This window comes from Periplaneta americana, chromosome 1 (genome assembly GCF_040183065.1).
Source record: "Periplaneta americana isolate PAMFEO1 chromosome 1, P.americana_PAMFEO1_priV1, whole genome shotgun sequence".
Classification (NCBI taxonomy): Eukaryota; Metazoa; Arthropoda; class Insecta; order Blattodea; family Blattidae; genus Periplaneta; species Periplaneta americana.
Genome location: NC_091117.1, coordinates 21,190,557 through 21,210,230, shown reverse-complemented (window position 1 = coordinate 21,210,230; position 19,674 = coordinate 21,190,557). Strand labels below are relative to the sequence as shown.

The window sequence follows — 19,674 nt, the reverse complement described above, 5'->3', positions numbered from 1 at the left end:
GTTTTGTTCAGTGATCTCAGGATTGATTCCGCTCAGAAACTACAGCGTGTTCATAACGCGTGCGTCCGCTTCATTTGTAATGTTCGATACTATGATCATATCTCACCTTCTTTCGAGAAGTTATCATGGCTTAGGTTACATGAGAAGAGAAATCTGCACTCACTTCCTCTCTTATATCGAATTATGCACACTTCATCCCTCTATTATTTATTCGCTCGTTTTCATACTCTCTCTCGCTATCATAGATCACAACGCGATAACACGCTAGAAATTCCACTTCACACATCATCTCTGTATTCCTCATCTTTCACTGTTGCTACCTCTCGTCACTGGAACTCTCTGCCGCCTGAAGTCAAGGGCTGCCGAACATTGAAATCTTTCAAATCCAAGTTAGAAAATTATCTTATGACGAGTTGCCAAAATAACTTACTATTATGACAAGTGTTGTATTGCATGTTTCCACGTATTCACGTTTTTTTATGTTCTAGTGATATTTAACTTATTTTATAGTTTTGTTTTCATATTTCCCTATAATGGTATATTTCTAATGTGATAAGTTGACCTATATATAATCATAATTTTCCTTACTGTGTGTACTTAAAAATATTGTATTCATTGTTTGCTTTGTACTGCACTATTTTATTACTGCTATTAGTATTATTATTATTATTATTACTATTCTTACTTTTTATCATTATTATTACTATTATTATTATTATTATTATTATTATTATTATTATTATTATCATTACCAATAATTGTCTTATTTTTCATACTTTGTATGTCTCATTTATTTTGACCTGCTGTTCATATTTTATTATATTTCTTTCTTTCTGTATGTTGTATATTATGTCTGTTTTCTACTTACTTGTTGTTTACATTTTATTATTATTATCTTATTCAGTTTTGTGTGTAAAATTGTAGTGTACTTTGTAAATTCGTAGTGTTTTTTGTAACGCAGTTTTACTCCTGGTTGAGTGTTAGAGAAGGCCGTATGGCCTTAACTCTGCCAGGTTAAATAAATTATTATTATTATTATTATTATTATTATTATTATTATTATTATTATTATTTCACTGGCATGTAACGGAATTCTAGATTCACATTCATGGCCCACGCTTCACTTGTAGGCTTTCAGGTAATATAAAGTGTTAGTATTAATCAATTATAACTTTTCTAAGACGGTGCTTCACAGTTGTTGATAATGATTAGTTACTACTGTAAGTAACATAACTGACACATTTTGATTAGTGTTGACGGTGTAGTGAACAAAGGTCCTCTATCATGTCGGTTTCTCCACTTCAAAAGACGAGACATCCTTCGCGACAAGTGGATGGCACAGAGATCAGAGATCGGTAGACAGTAGCTATTAAGGCGACAAAGAAGAGAAATTATGCTAGTGAGAAAGAGATAATGGGTACTTGGTATGCAAAGCAGCTGAAACGCCATCCAACGACTGTTGTCGTGACAACAAACTGACAAGATTTCTATCACACTTGTCTCAATCACTGTTCGTGGGAGGTTTGCCTGTATTCTCGCAACACATTATCAATCATTAAGGTATCAGACTGCTGAAATAATATGCATTGACCTTACCAATATCCTTGATTTATTACATAATTTGATATAGTTCACAAAGTAATTAATCAATTCACAAAACTAATTATGTAGCTTTAAAAACTATTAATTGTAATTGTACATTTGTTATAAGTTGAAGGTCAGCGTGTGATTTTTATGTTCCCAGAGATAGCGAATTACTTTGTGTTTCTTTTTCTCTGTCTAGTGTCAAAAAAAAAAAAATATATATATATATATATATATATATATATATATATATATCTGCAGTGCTCGGGAAAAGTGACACAAGTCAGTTTCCACAAACCTTTTTTGATAATTTATTGACAACTTACGGAACATCAGCTCGCTTGGAAAAAAAAGACATAAGTATTCCTCCCATTACAATAATTCATACAGAAAAAAATCAAATCGACATAAACCAGTGTAAGTTGTCAATAAATTATCAAAAAAGGTTTGTGGAAACTGACTTATGTCACTTTTTCCAAGCGCTGCAGATATATATACACAGGGTGAACGGTAAGTAATGTTGTTAATTTCAAGAGGCAATTCAAACAAAGAGTTTAATACAATTTTGCTCGTGTTTGCTTCCTTTTCAAGATGAAAATTGTTTTACCTGAAACATTTCATAGCGTGTAATGGGAAAACCATTGATTGAATTCCCAGTGTATTATGATAAGAGAGAATTGTATTATGATAATAAATGATTGAAAAAAATTTAGTTTTGTCTCTTAAATGTGCAGAAATTTGATACGAACTGTAACTCCTCGTTCTGCAAAGGAATTTTATAATGTTACACTTGTTCCGATCATATTTCTGCATTTTAAAGGACAAAACTAAAATTATTTCAATCATTTATTATCATAATACACTGCTCTCTTAAAATCACTGAGTATATTGGGAATTAAATCAATAGCTTTTCCAAAATTTACTATGAAATAACTCACATAAAATCGACATGATAGAGGATTTTTTTTCTCAAAAAGGAAACAAGAACGTGGAAAATTGTATTAAACTTTTTGTTCGAAATATCTGAAAGAATAACCCAAGAAATTAACAACATTACTTACCGTTCACTCTGTATATACACGATTTTACGTCTGTGGTCACATCACGTATTTAGAATCTGTGGGTATACCAGGCCGATTATTTTTATTGACGTTTATGATATTGGTGATTGAGGCGGGGAATTTCCAATCCGGCATTTGTCTTTGTGACTGAGGGAAACCATGAAAAACCCCAGTCAAATTGATCGGTCACGGGGCTTGAACCCGGGACCTCCCGAATACGAGTTTCAAACGCTACCATCTGAGCCAAATCGTTCCGTAGATTTTCCTTGTACCATCGCATTCATCTGACCCTACACCACTCGATGGCCTATGTACGTTAAAGGAGTCCCATCTTCATGGATAATCCACGGACAAAATTATTGCGAATTACAGGAAACGATGGCGGCTTTCTTTCACCGACTGAAACAACCTCTATTTGCAAACAAATGTTCGAGTATCTACGTGAACGTTATGGAATGCTGTACAGAAAATAATGGAAAGCATTCTGAACATATTTTCTATTTTAAAAGAAGCGTCAGTGAACATAGAATTTTGTTTTATCAAGATATACATATGTCCTAGATTATTTATGAAAGAACTCTTTACTTAACTGCAGTTTATAGATCACTAGTTACATACAAATGCTGAATAAATTTTCAATACTACAGTACTGTTTGTTTTGTCGCATTTTCTATAAATCATTCTCGGCAAAGGGATTATTATTATTATTATTATTGTTATTATTATTATTATCATTATTATTATTATCATTGCTTAATTTAATTTGAAGTTATGGCAAATCCGAATGTTGAAAAGACATGAAAAATTAGTGTAGAGGAGAGTATCGATATGTCTTTTATTTTAATTGCGATACGCTAAATCAGGATTATTAAGGAGTAATTCGCCGTTAATATTTTTCCTAAAAAATATTGAAGACAAAAGAGAGACAAATACGGAACCAAACGAACCAGCCTTCGTTCCCTAGTAGAGGAAGAGATTTTTCTCCATTCTGCTGGACGTAGGTCTCTGTCCTTTTTCTTGTGTGCTATTATGAAATTCTGATATTACTTAAAATCGCAATACTTTACTTATGTTATGATTTTACAATGACTATTTCGTTTATATGACGTCATTCCATTTTCGGCCAATGAATTGTAATGAAAGTTTTAATTTCAACCAATCACAGTGCAGCGGTTGGCGGCGGTCGTTGGGGCGCCAGAATCTGCGACGGTCGGCGGTCGTCGTCGTAGTTGCCCACGACGCCTTTCCTTGCCCTCGGCTGCCAGCTCTGTCGTATATGGAAAGTATCTCAAAGAGGCACGTCGATGTCAATAATTAACTATGTACACTGATTAATTTGGGCGCCAGCCTCCTCGAGATTACTCCGGTAGAGGATGAGGTCCCAGGTCAGCTGCAAAACGGTCGGGATATGGGGTTTGGGAGACGTGCTCGTAGATTGAAATGACGTAGGCGCACACCAGAAGTTGTTGGTAAGAACTATGAGAACGTTTATTATTATTATTATTAAGTGTTCGTTTCAGGTTAGCAGAAATGCGCGTCCAAGTATATAATTTACTGCTCTCACTTCCCGCAAGTTGGTAGACTAATTTCAGAGTTCACGTAATTATATATTTAGTACTATAAAACACCAGTAATATAGCGGAGAGTTGATAACTTGATGACAATTTATTCCGAATGTAATAATAATAATGATGAGAAAAGAATTCAGACTTATAATAATGATGCAACACACGACTTCTTACTAAACCCACTGAAAAATTCTAAGTCCGTAAATTGTTATCCTTCCGAGTTAGGTACGCCGAGAATATGTGGAGTGCAACTTCTCCGTACGCGTTCTATATGCCTTCTGTCTATCTGCCAAATCTATCCTCTACTTTCAACCACCAAACATACAATTTCGCCCTCCTATCTATATATCACGTGTCTCTATTAAGAATCCTGATTGGCCATGATTACACTTACGTCACTTAAGACGCGTTCTTCAAAAATAGTTCGTTAACTAGAACATCCCCTTACTTCCGGCGTCCTGACAATTCTCTGACATATACCAGATCATCTCTTTTGGAACCTGGCTTGGCGTCATCTTACTGACCACCCGCAGGCAAAGTCCATACATCAGTCAACACCACGCCTGGACACATGTTTCCTGTCCGCGTAGCTTGGCTTTAGCCTTCCTGCCCACCTGTTACTTCCGCCTCACATTCTGAAACTTCCTTACACGTCCGCGCTTCCTATCCATATAAGAAGATTAACACGAAATACTAATCTAATGACAACCTCCTTATCCTATACGAGAAACCGTCTCAACAGTCATACATCGCGATAATTTCTGATTTATCGCTATCAATTTATCGCATGGTCGGTCTTTTGTTTAGTCAGTGTCGCCAACTGTTTCCACGTAAATCGATGAGCATGAATCCATTGTACTAAATGAAGTGCGAAATCCTACTTCCACATCAACATCTTCATCTTCTAATTCCATGTCCATTGTATCTAAAGAAAACGACACTCCTTCATAACAATTGTTCATTTAATTAATGTATTAATCAGGTTATTTGTAACTATACTATGAAATGTTTAAATTAAATTATGATTTCAGCAGATAATGAAAACGTATTTCTTTTATAATAACAAAATAAAAGCGGAGTACATGTAATTAACATTTTTAAACCTGTATTTCGCTTTTCTCAATTGGCATTACTGAATAACATTCAATTTCTTTATTGCAGTAATCGTTATTCATCTATTTCGACTTCACAATGTCTGAATAGGTTATGTATTCATAAATATACAATTATTAACATTTTGTGAGCGAATTTTAGGGATATATTATTTACATTTTTATTTTATTCACGAAATAATCCTAATAAATGTCACTCCAGGTCTGAGATTTCCCAAATAAATCCAAATCTCAGACCTCTTGTGACATTACTATAGATCAGAGGTCTCCAAAAAGCGTATCGCCTTTCGTGCTCCGGATGCTGCCCGCCGAACACAGTGTGCTGTAAGGCTAGAGAAGGGGAAGAGACTCGTACCTCAACAGATAGAAGCGATCAGTGGGGGATTGCGGCTACAGTCTGCTTATGTTTACAAACAATAACATGAAAAGAATACGAAATAGCAAACGTTTGTACATTATCTTGACATACTATGAAGCATCCTTTGTAAATAAACAACATTTACGTCACCAAGCTCTCAAGATTAGGATTGGTTTCATAGCAGCCAATATTAACTACGCAAGACGACTTTCACCTGTCATATGAGATCTTTTACACGATTTTATATTGGTTACTTTCTAAAAAAAAAAAAAAACTGTTCACAAGTATATGTGGAACCAAACATAGCTGAGATTTTCAAAGCAAAGGACCTTAAACACGGCTATTTACATGCATCAATATTTCTAAATATATCAACACCAACAAAATCTTTACACTTGGCTTTGAACAATATATCACTTTGAATTGTTACAACTCCAAATTTATTTCAGGTCTCACGTCTGCAATATTAACTGTAAACGGATTCGCGAACGAGGAAAAATCTTTTTCAATGTTTCTGAAGTCTCCAAATTGCCTTTCTTTGAAATCTGTTTTGAGACTTTCCATGATTTGGCAATATGCGTCTACTTTTGACTGGGGAATATTCGTGAGCGAATGCAAACTTGGAAAATGGAATAATTCAGTCTCCCCCACTAACACAAAAAATTCATCTTCCCATTCATCCTTGAATGTACTACGTCCATGATTAGAAAACATTGTGAAACGGTCGAACACTCCGACCAACACAATGATAATGGCAATCCGCCACTGCTCTTCGTTTGCCTGTAAACATTGAGTACAGTACAGGTGGGGATGGGTGAGGCGGAGCGGGCTCATTACGTACTGGCTTCGGTTCCGTTCAGGGGCTTACTCGCGAGTACGCTTTTGGAGACGTCTGCTATAGATAATAACAGGAAGTGTTACAGGACGTGCGGATGTCCATAGTATGTCACTTTTTGCTTCCCGGCCAGTTGAAGCGACTGTTAATCACTTGAAGCACTTTCAGTTTCCGAGATCAAAGCAGACATAAAGCAGAGTCTGAGTCACGATGCGGGTCACTTTCTCATAGCCGAGTGGTGCACTTTGCCCTCGGGGTGGACGGGTGCCGCCCGCTGGGTCAGGACAAGACGTGATTCGATACGCCGCTCTTCACTCACAACTGCAGTTCTTCCGATTATAATGTCAACACCAAGTAACCCTCCATTGCATCTGCGTCTATGACTTGGCGCTAGTCTTTCATTTATGCGACGCAGATTCGATTCCCGGCCTGGGCCTGATGAAATTTGTGTTGGACAAAGAAACCGTTGCAAATGATTTTTATGCTCGACCATGCCGAAATGTAGTAATTATACACCTGGTAGCAGCCCTTTAATGGACCTCATTAAAGTAGACTACACCTATTCATTAAAGTTCAGGTGTTCCACCGATCAGAAAACACCATTGTAGCAATATGAAAGCGCAAGTATCGATTATTATCGGATATGCAATCGAAAGATAACTAGCGAAACGTCACGGAGGCTGGAAATCCAATACTGTCGCAGAAGGTTATGTTCTGTTACTATAATAATTAGCGTTAATTGTAAATAATATTCAAATAAATTCAATTTGTCATCTCGTTTTTCAATGTCTAAATCAATGTCAAGGTTATATCAAGATTAATGTTTATTTTACTCTCTAGATGTTATATTTTATTTAACGACGCTCGCAACTGCAGAGGTTATATCAGCGTCGCCGGATGTGCCGGAATTTTGTCCCGCAGGAGTTCTTTTACATGCCAGTAAATCTACTGACATGAGCCTGTCGCATTTAAGCACACTTAAATGCCATCGATCTGGCCCGGGATCGAACCCGCAACCTTGGGCATAGAAGGCCAGCGCTATACCAACTCGCCAACCAGGTCGACTACTCTCTAGATTATATCAAGGTCAATGACATTTGTTTCTCGGAAAAAATCAATACTTTCGAGTCTGCGCACATCTCACAATTTACGAGATATTGCACAAGGTCAGTTTCGCTCCCCAGTCAGATAAGAATAATATGAATACATATTGAATAATTTCAAGTTAGAAATATGGTCGAGCATAAAAAGTCGTATGAAACTTGCCTATAATGGTAATTAAGACGCTCGTATGAAAATTATGAAACTCGCTTGCGCTCGTTTCATAAACATACTCGCGTCTTAATTACTACCATTATTGGCTCGTTGCATAATATAGCCTACTATTCTCGGAGTGCTGCCCTTTCCCTCTTGCATTCCACTATCACTCTCCACCTCTCGCTCACATTTATTCCTCTGCATCAGTTATTAATAGGCTGGTGTGAAGTCTTGAGGGGAAGGGGTGGTAGTACGGTCTCCGATGCTCATAAAGGATTTAAATGATTAATTGTTCCGCCCCCTTTAGCTTATCAGGTACTCTTCTGATTATGCATGCGACCTGGTTGTTAGGGTTGAGATAGGGTGACACACATGTCAGCTTCGAATTCACAAATGCCACACAGGCTACATGTCGGACTTTGTCTTTTTCTTTCACTGTCTCTTCTCATTCCCCGTGCCTCATTTTCTCGTCATCTCAATCGTTAAAAGATATCTAGTTAGTTATCTGTTTTTTTACATTTCTATTCTTCCTTTCTCATCTTTTCCCATTTTCTGTGTCTTTTCTTATTCACCCCTTCTCTATCCCTCTTCATTTAACTTTATTTCTTCTCTCATATACAGTATTTATTTATTTGTTTATTTATTTATTTATTTATTTATTTATTTATTTATTTATTTATTTATTTATTTATTTATTTATTCATTCATTTATTTCTCATCTCCCACTATTACATTACCATTTTTTCACTTCCTACTTATCCCTCTTCCTCTGTGTCTTATTCTATTATTATTCTTTGTTTTCAATTTTTATATTCTTCTAAACCTTCTCCCTTCGTGATTTCTCCATATTTCCTTCCTTTATCCCTTCCTCTCTTCTATGCCTCTCTCTTCCTCACTCGTTATTTCTCCATTTTTCTATTCTTTTACCCCTTTCTTTCAGTCTCTCTCCTTCCCTCTTTCTCTTCCAGTCTCTCGTTATTTCTCCACCTCTCTCTTCCTCTGACCCTTCCTCTCCGCCTCTCTTCTATGCCTCTCTCGTCCTCACTCGTTATTTCTCCTTCCCCCCTTTACCCCTTTCTTTCAGTCTCTCTCCTTCCCTCTTTCTTTTCCCCTCTATTGCTATTTCTTCATCTTTCTCTTCTTTTGCCCCTTCCTCTCCACTTCTCTTCTAACCCTCCCTTTTCCTCTCTCTTGTTATTTCCCTATCTTCCTTTTCCTCTGCTCTGTCATCCTCTGAGGAGTTTAGTGCTGAGAGGAATGCGGTTCCGACTAGTCTAGCGCGGTACTGGAGTGGGAGGGAACAGTGACAGCGCCAGTCTGGAAGGAAGTACAATCATACTGAAAACATTCGCCCAATTTACGAGAGCAGTATCTATTAGTTTTCTAACGTATTTTTGGCTATGTAGAGATACAACCATTCGTACTTATGTGTTCAGAGAAGGAGAGTATTGTAGAAATTTTTATTTATTTATTACTTATTTATTTATTTATTTATTTATTCTGGTGAAGTTAAGACCATCACGCCACCAGAAATACAAAATACAATAAAATAAATAAAAAGAAAAATCATAATACAACTACAATAATATAAATGAAAAGAAGAATCATACTATAAAATTTAATGATTAGTAGAATTGAATTAAATTTGTAAAGTAATCAATTTAAATATACTGTACTGCTGAACTCACTTGAGAAGTAAAACTACTTGATTTGCATTTTAAGATATCACCAACAAATGATTTTCGCATAACATTATAGGAATCTGTTTTTCACGATACCAATCACACATATTCTAAAATGTCAATAGAATAAGACAAAAAACTTTTCCACAGCATGTTTCCTTAAAAATGACTTGTTACGGTGAAATATTTAATGTGAATAATTCGTATAATATTAACATAGCTAACATCAGGAAGATGTAGCAACAAAAGAATCTACCTGCAACGCCCCCGCACCGATGGCAAGAATAATAATAATAATAATAATAATAATAATAATAATAATAATAATAATAATAATAATAATAATCTTTATTGTCATTGAATGAAAAACTTCACTATAGACATTGTCAATTGTTACATCTTACTGCAATACATTTCATAGATATACAAAATAAAAATTTAATTATAAAAACAATGTAGATATTTATCAAATTACTTAATATAAAGTTAAAAGTACTATATTTACTAGATAAAAGACAGTATCAAGTATTAATTGCCATATGTTTAATAACTAATTAAGAATACTACAAACAGAGGCTAACAATAAACTTAAAAAATGCAACATAAGGTAGTGCAATTTGCTCTGTTCATTAATACATTGAAATTTAAATGTAAATTGTTTTACCACTAGGTTTCATTTAAAATCTCATTATTAAAAAAAAAATAAAGAAATAACAACCATAACATTTAAAACTTTTAAAACTGCATTGTTTAAAAATGTATGTCAATTTCAAAGAACTAATTTATTGAGTAAAGTGGGTTTTTAATTAACCAGGTCCCAGCGCTAAACTCGTCGGAGGAAGACAGTACTTCCTCTTCGTCTCTCTTCTTTCCTCCTTCTCTTCCTCTCTTTTTATTTCTCCATCTGTCTCTTCCTTTGCCCTTTCTTTCCGTCTCTCTTCTTTCTTCCTTGTTTTTCTTTCTCTCGTTATTTCTTCATCTTTTTCTTTCTTTGTATCTTCCTCTCCGTCTCTCTTTTTCCTCTTTTCTCTTCCTTTCTCTCGTTATCTCTCCATCTTTCCCTTCCTTTCCGACTCTCTTTCTCTTTCTCACTTTTGTTATTTCATCTTTCATCTCCAGAAAGTGTAACAGCGCATGTTCTCTTTGCAGGTCACTCTTTGGGTTGTACTGCAAGTTGCCCTGGTAGCCGGCAAGGCGATCGGAGATCAAGACAAGCAACAACAACAACAGCAGATACAGTAAGTACGATTCCAGTGTAAGTAGCATTCGGCGAGGAACACAACAGCCAAAAATAATTACCAACAAAACTTAACTGAAGAGGTTAGACCATCGCTCCAGAGCATGTATTTTAATCACTACAATCTTTGCTGCACATATCTCAGCCATTTTAATCCCTATTACAATTAATAGGCTTAATATAATACGGGTATATTAAATCAATGAAAAAATTGAAAACACATCCTAACCACTTCAATTCTCACTGTCCAAAATCGCATCAAAATACCACTAAAATTTATTATAATGATTTATTGTAGATTTTTATGTGTTTATAGGGTGTTTGACAATAAATATTCCTAATTCCCAGATCTGAAGAGTGCACGTCATGAAATATTTTTTCGTAATAAAGTATAGTCCGAAAACTAGATATAACGATTGGAAATAAATGATGTTTTCAAAGAATTTCAACATCAAAAATAACTCGTTTATTTTATTTTAATTATTATACAGTGAATTATTCAAATATTATAAAAATGTATTGAAGAAAGTATAAAAGCTGTTCAAAATTAATATTCCCATACTTTTCTCCATGTGCCATATGCATGTCTGCTAAATCAACATTTTTCGTAAACAGATAAGTTACATTTCTAATCATTAGGAATTTATAAACAGGTAAGACAGAAATTATTTTGTCGCATAATACAACGAAACCAAATCAACTTCACTTGTTACTACTGTAACGGGAATATTGCAACACAAAAGCATCCATGGACGGTAAGAAAGTCAATGAAGAGTTTTGACTTTCCGTTTCGATATGAAAGCATATCCGGATACGTTTTCATTTAAAAAAAAAAACCTTTAATTACATAGAGCGTATTCCGAATCTCAGCGCTGAGCAATCTGATGGCATCACGGTGTTCCGAATTTCACCGATGGCGTCACTGATGCTCCACCGGTGTCGCACCGGTGCCATCAGCTTGCAGAGGTGGTGGCAGTCTCCATCAGCCGCCATCAGTGAATCTGATTGGTTCTTGTATAGGGCGGGAATTAGCAGACAAATGACATCGTGCACTGTTGTGTCATGGCGGTGTGTTCTGCTTTAGTTCTGCTGTATTGTTGTAATGAGCACAACGTAAAAACAATATGTTAATGGCTTATGAGCGAACATTTCAACGGACCAGTTATTACTACCGGTTCAAGAAATAAATTGTTTATGCTCTCTTTTCTTTGAATGAGATGGCAGTACGGAAATTTCGCAAAATTTTGCTAGCGTAGCACAGACAACTTATACAGTCACCATGACAGCCATCGATCCTTCCAGGAGTTTTGTTCCTATTTCGCTGCAGCGTGACGTCATTGTTGTCCACCGGTCCGGTGAGATTCGGAATACGCTGATACCTTCTATCACATTTTAAAATTAGTAATTGTTATTCTGACTATATTAGAATATTGGTAGATCATATCAAATTTCAATTATTAATCAAACATTTTTATAAGAAATTAAATATCCATAGTAAAATTAAAATCAGCCGCCTTCCTAGGAAGAGGCCCGTGCACCGAGGAGACATTATAGGCTGAACTTGAACTTCAAATAAAATTTAATTATTTAATTAATAGTATGTTGAATAATAATCCATTTTGGTAAAAATCTTATAAATTGTAGACTATACAGTCAACTTTGAACCCATCAACCTATCTACTATAAATTTTTAATGTCTTTTTTTTTTTTTTTTTCGCTTTTAAGTGGACGTTTTCGTAAGAAATTGTGTATTGCACACTGAAAGAATTCTTCAGAAAAACTACATATTATACTTCGGGTGCAGTTTTATCATGTAGTATTATAGACAGTATTTTGAAATTTTCGACTTAATAAATCAATCAAATTCAAACAAAATCGTGCTTTATCAAAAATATCAAAAGAAATAACTAAAGCCACAGCATGTCATGACTAAAAACAGGACAGTTATTTTTTAAATCAAAACTAAAGCCTGTATAATGGGCAAACCAGAAGGTATTGGGTTCGATTTCCGAAGGAGTAACAATTTTCCGCATTGACCTAATCCTTTCAACCGCATTATGTCCCCGGGGTCTACTCAGTCTGAAGCAGAAATAAGTACCAGGGTATTTTCTTGGGGGCAAAAGTGGCCAGCATGTAGGAGTGCCATCCCTACTGCTACTCAATGCCTATTGTCTTGCAAGGTGGGATCCATAACAATCCGCCACCTTATGCCTTTTGGGGCTTGTAATGGGATAACATTGACTTTAAATATGTTTGTTTCATATACCTATATTACTTATGAATTTATTACTACATGGCTTCATAAAAATGTTTCTTATTCTATTACTAGCCGTACCCGTGCGCTCCGCTGCACCCGTTAGAAATAAATATAAAGTAATTACATAATTAAAATAGGACATTTGATCCAGGGAACATTCGTGTTTCATAGAAGGATAAATCGTTTAATATGTTACTTAATTTAAATTGTATCTAAATAATTAAAATGCGATCATTTTGGTCCAGAGACACTCATTTGGTGCAATGACAATTCCTTTAACATGTTCCTTATTTGTTATTACATGCAACCATAGTTTAATGAATGTACAAAATAGCCAATTAAGTTTTCTGTGCATAAGAAGTTATTTTAATCTTACCTGTCCTCGATTCACTCAGAAGTTACTGTAATAACATTATAGCATTATGTCCATCTAGAGAAACTACACTTTCCAATGGTGAAATAATAATTAATTATACAAATCGGTTAATTTAGCTTCCGATATATAACTTCATACAAACACAGAAACATTCTCTGTAGGCTATGTTTAATATCTTTCGATTGTTGTTGTCCAAGGCCCCTTATAGACGAAGTCATTTTTTCTTATTTCATTGCACCGCCTTAGATGGCGTTATTTTAATTTTAAAACTCATTTATCTCATTAAATATCAGTCCCATCAAAATTTTGCAAAGAGTAAAACATATCGGAAATCATTTGTAAAGAAACTTTTGTTATGTAACATTTTTTACAAAAATCAATAATAAGCGAGATATTTCGATTTATTTAATTTAGGCTCCCTTATAACCCCTCTTTCAAATAAAGTATTTTGAATGCAATATAGCCTAAAATCTAAGTTACAACGAACTTAATTTAAATTCCAATTTTCATATAAATCGGTTCAGCCATTATCGCGTGAAAAGGTAACAAACATACAGACAGACAGACAGACAGACATACAAACAAAAATTTCAAAAAAGCGATTTTCGTTTCAGGGTGGTTAATTATATATGTTAGGACCGATTATTTTTGGAAAATTGAAAATTACCAGAAAAAGTTCGGCTACAGATTTATTATTAGTATAGATTTTGAAGTTTAAAGTCTCTTCTTTCAATACATTTCATCTTTTGTGTATCCCTAATTAAATTGTTAAATGTACTAAGTGTTTTGTTTACAATTAGTGAAACTTTACAGAACTCTAACTATAATTTCATTTTCTAATGTAAGCCTCGAGTTTACTGATATGCATTTTATTATACACAATTTTATAAATGAAAAACGGCCGATCCTGGTGGCTAAATGATTTGACTTCAACAGTTGGGACATAAGACTTATATTCATTTCATTACTACAGTATTTATTTCCGATATCTCTGTGCGTTAAAAGTTAAACAAATATAATTGCACCACTATAAAACTTGTAAATAAAGTTTAAGCTGAAATACAAATAATGTTTAATATGAATATTAGTATTACAGGGACGAGATAAAAGTTTACAGAACAGATTTCCACATCTATTAGAAGATATGATGATAAAATTGCTGCACGGTGTGATAGTTCAGACAGTTGATTCTAGACTGACTTCATACGGTTACGTGTTTGAATCCCACGCTTTCCTTCACCAACAACTTTCTTCTTAGATTCTAAATTACGATTGAACGAATGCTTTATAATAATAATAATAATAATAATAATAATAATAATAACAATAATAATATAGTGGGGAAAGCTACTAACTATAAGAACAGTCGCAACAATTTGTGATATTATTTGAAAAATATCTTGCCTTCCTTTTATCAAAGAGCATATTTAAATATTTGCCTGAATAATATTAAATACCAATGTGAATTCAATATTACCTAAAACTTGTCCATTCTAATATGCGTAATTATTTTAATTAACAATTGTTTTATGTCAGAATTATAACTAAAGACGTTTATAACTTGCATGAATGTTATTCATAATTGAGTGATTTAATTCAGCCGTTGTTAAATATAGGCCTTTCATAGTTTTCAACTCTTTGTACAGTTGAAAGTTCTTTATTTTTTACACACTTCTCCAAAAAAAGTGTAATTTAACACGACTATGTACTGTTAAAAAGCCTAGTTTTATTATTGTATATGTAAAAAATTAATTATCAAATAACAGTATCAAGTAATTTTCCTCCCCCAGTAGCTTATGTAAGTGGAATGGTTAAATCGGTGTTGCCCGTATTTTCAGGACTGCGCAACCGCGACTAGGATGGGAGGAAGAGCCACACCACGAGCACCAAGAGCATCACGACCATCACGAGCACCATGAGGAAGAACACCACCACCACGAGCCAAAGGGCTACTGGAAGAAGAAGCTGATCTGGAAACCAGACTGGCAAAAGATCTGGAAACCTGCATCCAAGCAGATCTGGAAGCCTGCGTGGAAGAAGATCTACAAACCGGAGTGGCACCCGATTCAGGTGCCAGCTTGGAAGGAGATCCAAGTGCCGGACTGGAGGAAGATTTGGAAACCCGTCTGGAAACCAATACAGGTCCCCGCGTGGAAGGAGATTCAAGTCCCAGACTGGAAGAAAATCTGGAAACCAGAGTGGGTTCCCATAAAGGTGCCGGCTTGGAAGGAAATACAGGTTCCAGACTGGAAGAAGGTCTGGAAGCCAGTTTGGAAGCCGATACAGGTTCCAGCGTGGAAGGAAGTTCAAGTACCCGCTTGGAAGAAAATCTGGGTGCCGGAACTAGTGAAGCAATGGGTGCCGGGGGAGAAGCACCATGGAAAGGACCACGATGGCTGGGAGTATACTTCACATGGCCTGTGGAGGAAGAAGGTGATCTGGAAACCAATTTGGAAAAAGATTTGGAAGACGGAGAAGAAACAGATCTGGGTGCAAGACAAGAAGTTGGTGTGGAAAGAAGAGTGGAAACAGATCTGGAGAACAGAGAAGAAGCAGATATGGGTGCAAGACAAGAAGCTAGTGTGGAAAGAAGCTTGGAAGCAGGTGTGGAGAACCGAAAAGAAGCAAATCTGGGTTCCTGACAAGAAGCTAGTCTGGAAGGAAGCCTGGAAGCAGGTCTGGAGGACGGAGAAGAAACAGATCTGGGTACAAGACAAGAAACTTGTATGGAAAGAAGCTTGGAAGAAAATATGGGTTCCAGATTGGAAGAAAGTCTGGGTACCAGCATGGAAGAAGATTTGGAAGCCGGTATGGATTCACGAGTGGGTGCTGATACAAGAACACCATCCTCCGCCGGAAGAGGAGCATCACCATCACGGCTGGGACCGCAAGGACGTTCAAGTTCCTCAAGCGTCCTCACAACTCCCTGTAGGTGTAGCGGTTAACCAGCAGGGGCCCAACTGGGGGGCTAAAACTCAGGACAGTCTGAGACAACGTCAAGGTTGGCAGTTTCCTAAACAGTGAATTTATCGCTGGGGATCTTAGAGTTTATATCCTCTAAGGACTGACTCCTTTTAATTCAAAGCTCGATGAAGTGAGCTGGCAATTTAAAGAATAGTATTCGTCTATTTGCCTCAGGACAAGTTGGCAGGCCATCTCCTTGTCATCTTGCACGCAAGTGTACAAAACACATTCAGATGTACAAGAGATGTGGATCTTGCTCGTTACCAACAAAACTAACACAGAGTAATACGTTACATTCCTTGTTTTTGTGCTGAATATGTTAATTTGAACTTTTTGTTCGTTGCCTTTCAAATGTCCCAAAATTTCAGTGTTGCATTGAAAGTCTGTGGTTGAACAGGGGATTAACAAGATGTGAAATCGGCTCAAATGTTCAAAACTAGCAGCGACGTAATAATTTCTAAACAGTATACTGTATCTTGCTACTATGAAAGTATGAAAGTTCTACCAGGATGTCAAAAGTCACATACAATGTATGTCATGTTCAGAAGACGAGAATAACCTACACAATATGGTTGCGCATAGAATGAATAGCTAATCTTCAGAATCTAATTTTTGTTTTGAAGAAAATAAAATATGTATTTAAACTTTCCATAAAATATTATTACCAATGTTTTTTCAAGATGTTTCATAAAACAATCATCTTCTAAAACATGTTTTTCATATGACACTTCAATCATTAAATGTACAAAATTACTTTTGTAAATAATTTATCTTTTAATTAACTATAATTGGAAACTAATGCTATGTTGTGAAAATTCGTGTTAAATTGTGAGAAATGATTTTAAGTTTAAAGAAAAACAATTCCTGACATGAACAAACAATAATTGTTGCGCAACAGCTTCCTTCTACGTCACCAGAACTTCCTGACATCTCTCAGACTGAACAGAAGAAAAGCGAACGTAAAGTGATATGGCGATTAAATAGTGCCAACTGCTGGAGACTATAAACTAAATATCTCTCAAAGATGTATTAATATGCTGATATTTATATCAGAAAGAATGGACTGCAGAATTGCGCTGTGTGAAAGTGAGTTTGTTACTTTTGTATATCGTTGTTGAGTTTGTACAATGAAATATATATTTTACATTTTATAAACTTTATTTTGTTATTATAATGCAATCAACACTGACCTCACCACATTCACTTTCAAAATACAGTTGGTTCCAAATGTCGGACACTGAACAAGTAAACTACAACAGGGAAGACTGAACCTGAACCAAAGACGCGGAGAACAGAAGACACTAACTTCTGCCGACCGCTATAGGGGAGACGATGTCATCTTGGTTTACTGCGCATACCTGTACTTGGCTCAAGTCCTACCTTCCCAGCTGTAGCTACTTTATTGTTTCTTCTATGTTCACTCCGCTAAATTGATGCCCATTTTCACTGTGTGAACATCAGGTTTCACTACACATAAAAAAAGAAATGGCGCCATTAGGGAAAGTAGACTCCAGCGGACCAATACTTATCCAAAGTTAAGTATAGTACTAAAAGCGAATTTAAATTAGGACTGATTTCAATGATACTTTCAATGTTAATACAGGAGTTATGTAGCAGATACTTTATTTCCAATTTTATTTAACATTTTTCTGGTAAAAGCTATATAGAAAGTTCCGTGAGTCGATACATGCATTCATTCAATCATACTTTCAAGGCCCAAAGGATGGTCCTTCACTGCAAATTCAGCAGTCTCCGATATCCCCTCTTTTCTGCTTTCCTCTTAGTTTCCGCATGTGATACATTTATCTTAATGTCGTCTATCATCTGATATCTTCTTCTTCTCCCGTTCACCATTCCTTCCAGTGCATTCTTCAGTAAGCAGTTTCTTGTCAGCCAGTGATCCAGCCAATTTCTTTTTCCCTTCCTGATCAATTTCAGAATTATTCTTCCTTCACCAACTCTTTCTAACACAGCTTCGTTCCTTATTCTGTCTGTCCACTTCACACGTTCCATTCTTCTCCATAGCCAAATTTCAAATACTTCTAGTCCTTTCCATTCACTTCGTCGTAATGTCCATGTTTCTAACATTTTATTTTTATTTTACTTTATTTACTTTGTCTAATGCTCATATTTTATTTCGTTCACGTTGCTAATTTCTGTCTCTGAAGGAGTTCTTGTCTTAATTGTTCACTATTGTTCAGTGGCGGCTGGTGGTTTGAAAATATGGTGGTGCACAATGGATAGACCTATCGAAGAGGAGTTAAACATACTTTACTTTAAAGTTTAAAACCGTGTATACCTGAGGAGGTATACATATAAAGCTAATTTATATGCAATTAATAAATAAAATTACTAAATACAAGCATACCTATTTATACAGAAAGTCCAAAAGTGGAAGGGGTCGTGGGCGGAGATCTCTATATTGCGATTTACCCTCATGACAAATATTTGAGCACAGAATCGTCATCACAATGCTACCAAGTACCAAGTGCAACGCTTTCGTAGGCTGTCGAGAGATAGCAGCACTTATTGTCAGAACGACAACTCTTACAACTTTAAAACAAAATACAAGCTCCTTTATGTATTGTGCCGTTTGTGTGCATGCAGATTCAGAAAGTAATGTGCGAAATATGCGACTGTTCGTTGCACAAGCCGAATGAATACATTTTCCATGCTTACTACTTCGGACAAATGTCTAGTTGAAACAGATACTTTCCCAGTGAATTTAGTTTCTTCTGCACTGACGTTGGTGTCCATGTCAGGGAGTGTGACAAACCGTTCTCAATGAGGAAAGTAGTAGACCACGCCTCTAATCCCCTGTCCCCGCATTAGCCGAACATCTCTATAAACTACCTTTCATAGGTTTTCAACATCTTTGCAAACCAAGCGGCTCGAAGGCTCCTGCAGACGTATACAAAACAAGACGACAGCTGCAGATAGTCATGAATGAAATAGTAAAAAAAAATATTTTTTAATAGTAACAAAGCTGGGAGATTAGGAACATTACTGGGGGGTGTACAAACCTGCAACCCCCTTGAGAAGCCGCCACTGCTATTGTTATAAATTTTTACATTTTTTCTCTTATTGTAAAAAGGCAAGGGTCCCTGTGATCTGGAACTTAAATTTTATGCTCTCTCTATATCTTTCATTCTGATTTTTCCCGCGGTTAGAAAGTTCACTTACACTATCAGAAAATTGGAGGTCAGATATTTTTGAACGCCAGTGTACCTGTCAAGTAAAACAGTGTTAACTTTTATGGGAATATTTTTTTTTCTGACAAAAGTATTCATTTGGATCTAATATTATTTCATAATTTTTTGTTATACTCTACCCAAAGAATAAATTGCTAAAATCTGAGGTTACATTACTTCCATCCTGTTTGC

At 35.7% G+C, this 19,674-nt stretch overlaps 1 protein-coding gene across 1 annotated transcript in view; it reads left to right on the top strand.

Annotated features, from left to right (window-relative positions):
• LOC138714013 (uncharacterized) overlaps positions 1–17,446 on the top strand; it is a 42,954-nt gene extending 25,508 nt beyond the window's left edge. Inside the window, exons 2-3 of the mRNA XM_069846583.1 lie at positions 10,607–10,695; positions 15,166–17,446. Of these exons, the coding sequence (XP_069702684.1) occupies positions 10,607–10,695; positions 15,166–16,351 (1,275 nt within the window). The 3' untranslated portion in view covers positions 16,352–17,446. The remainder of the gene's footprint in view (positions 1–10,606; positions 10,696–15,165) is intronic.
• Positions 17,447–19,674: the final 2,228 nt, after the last annotated feature.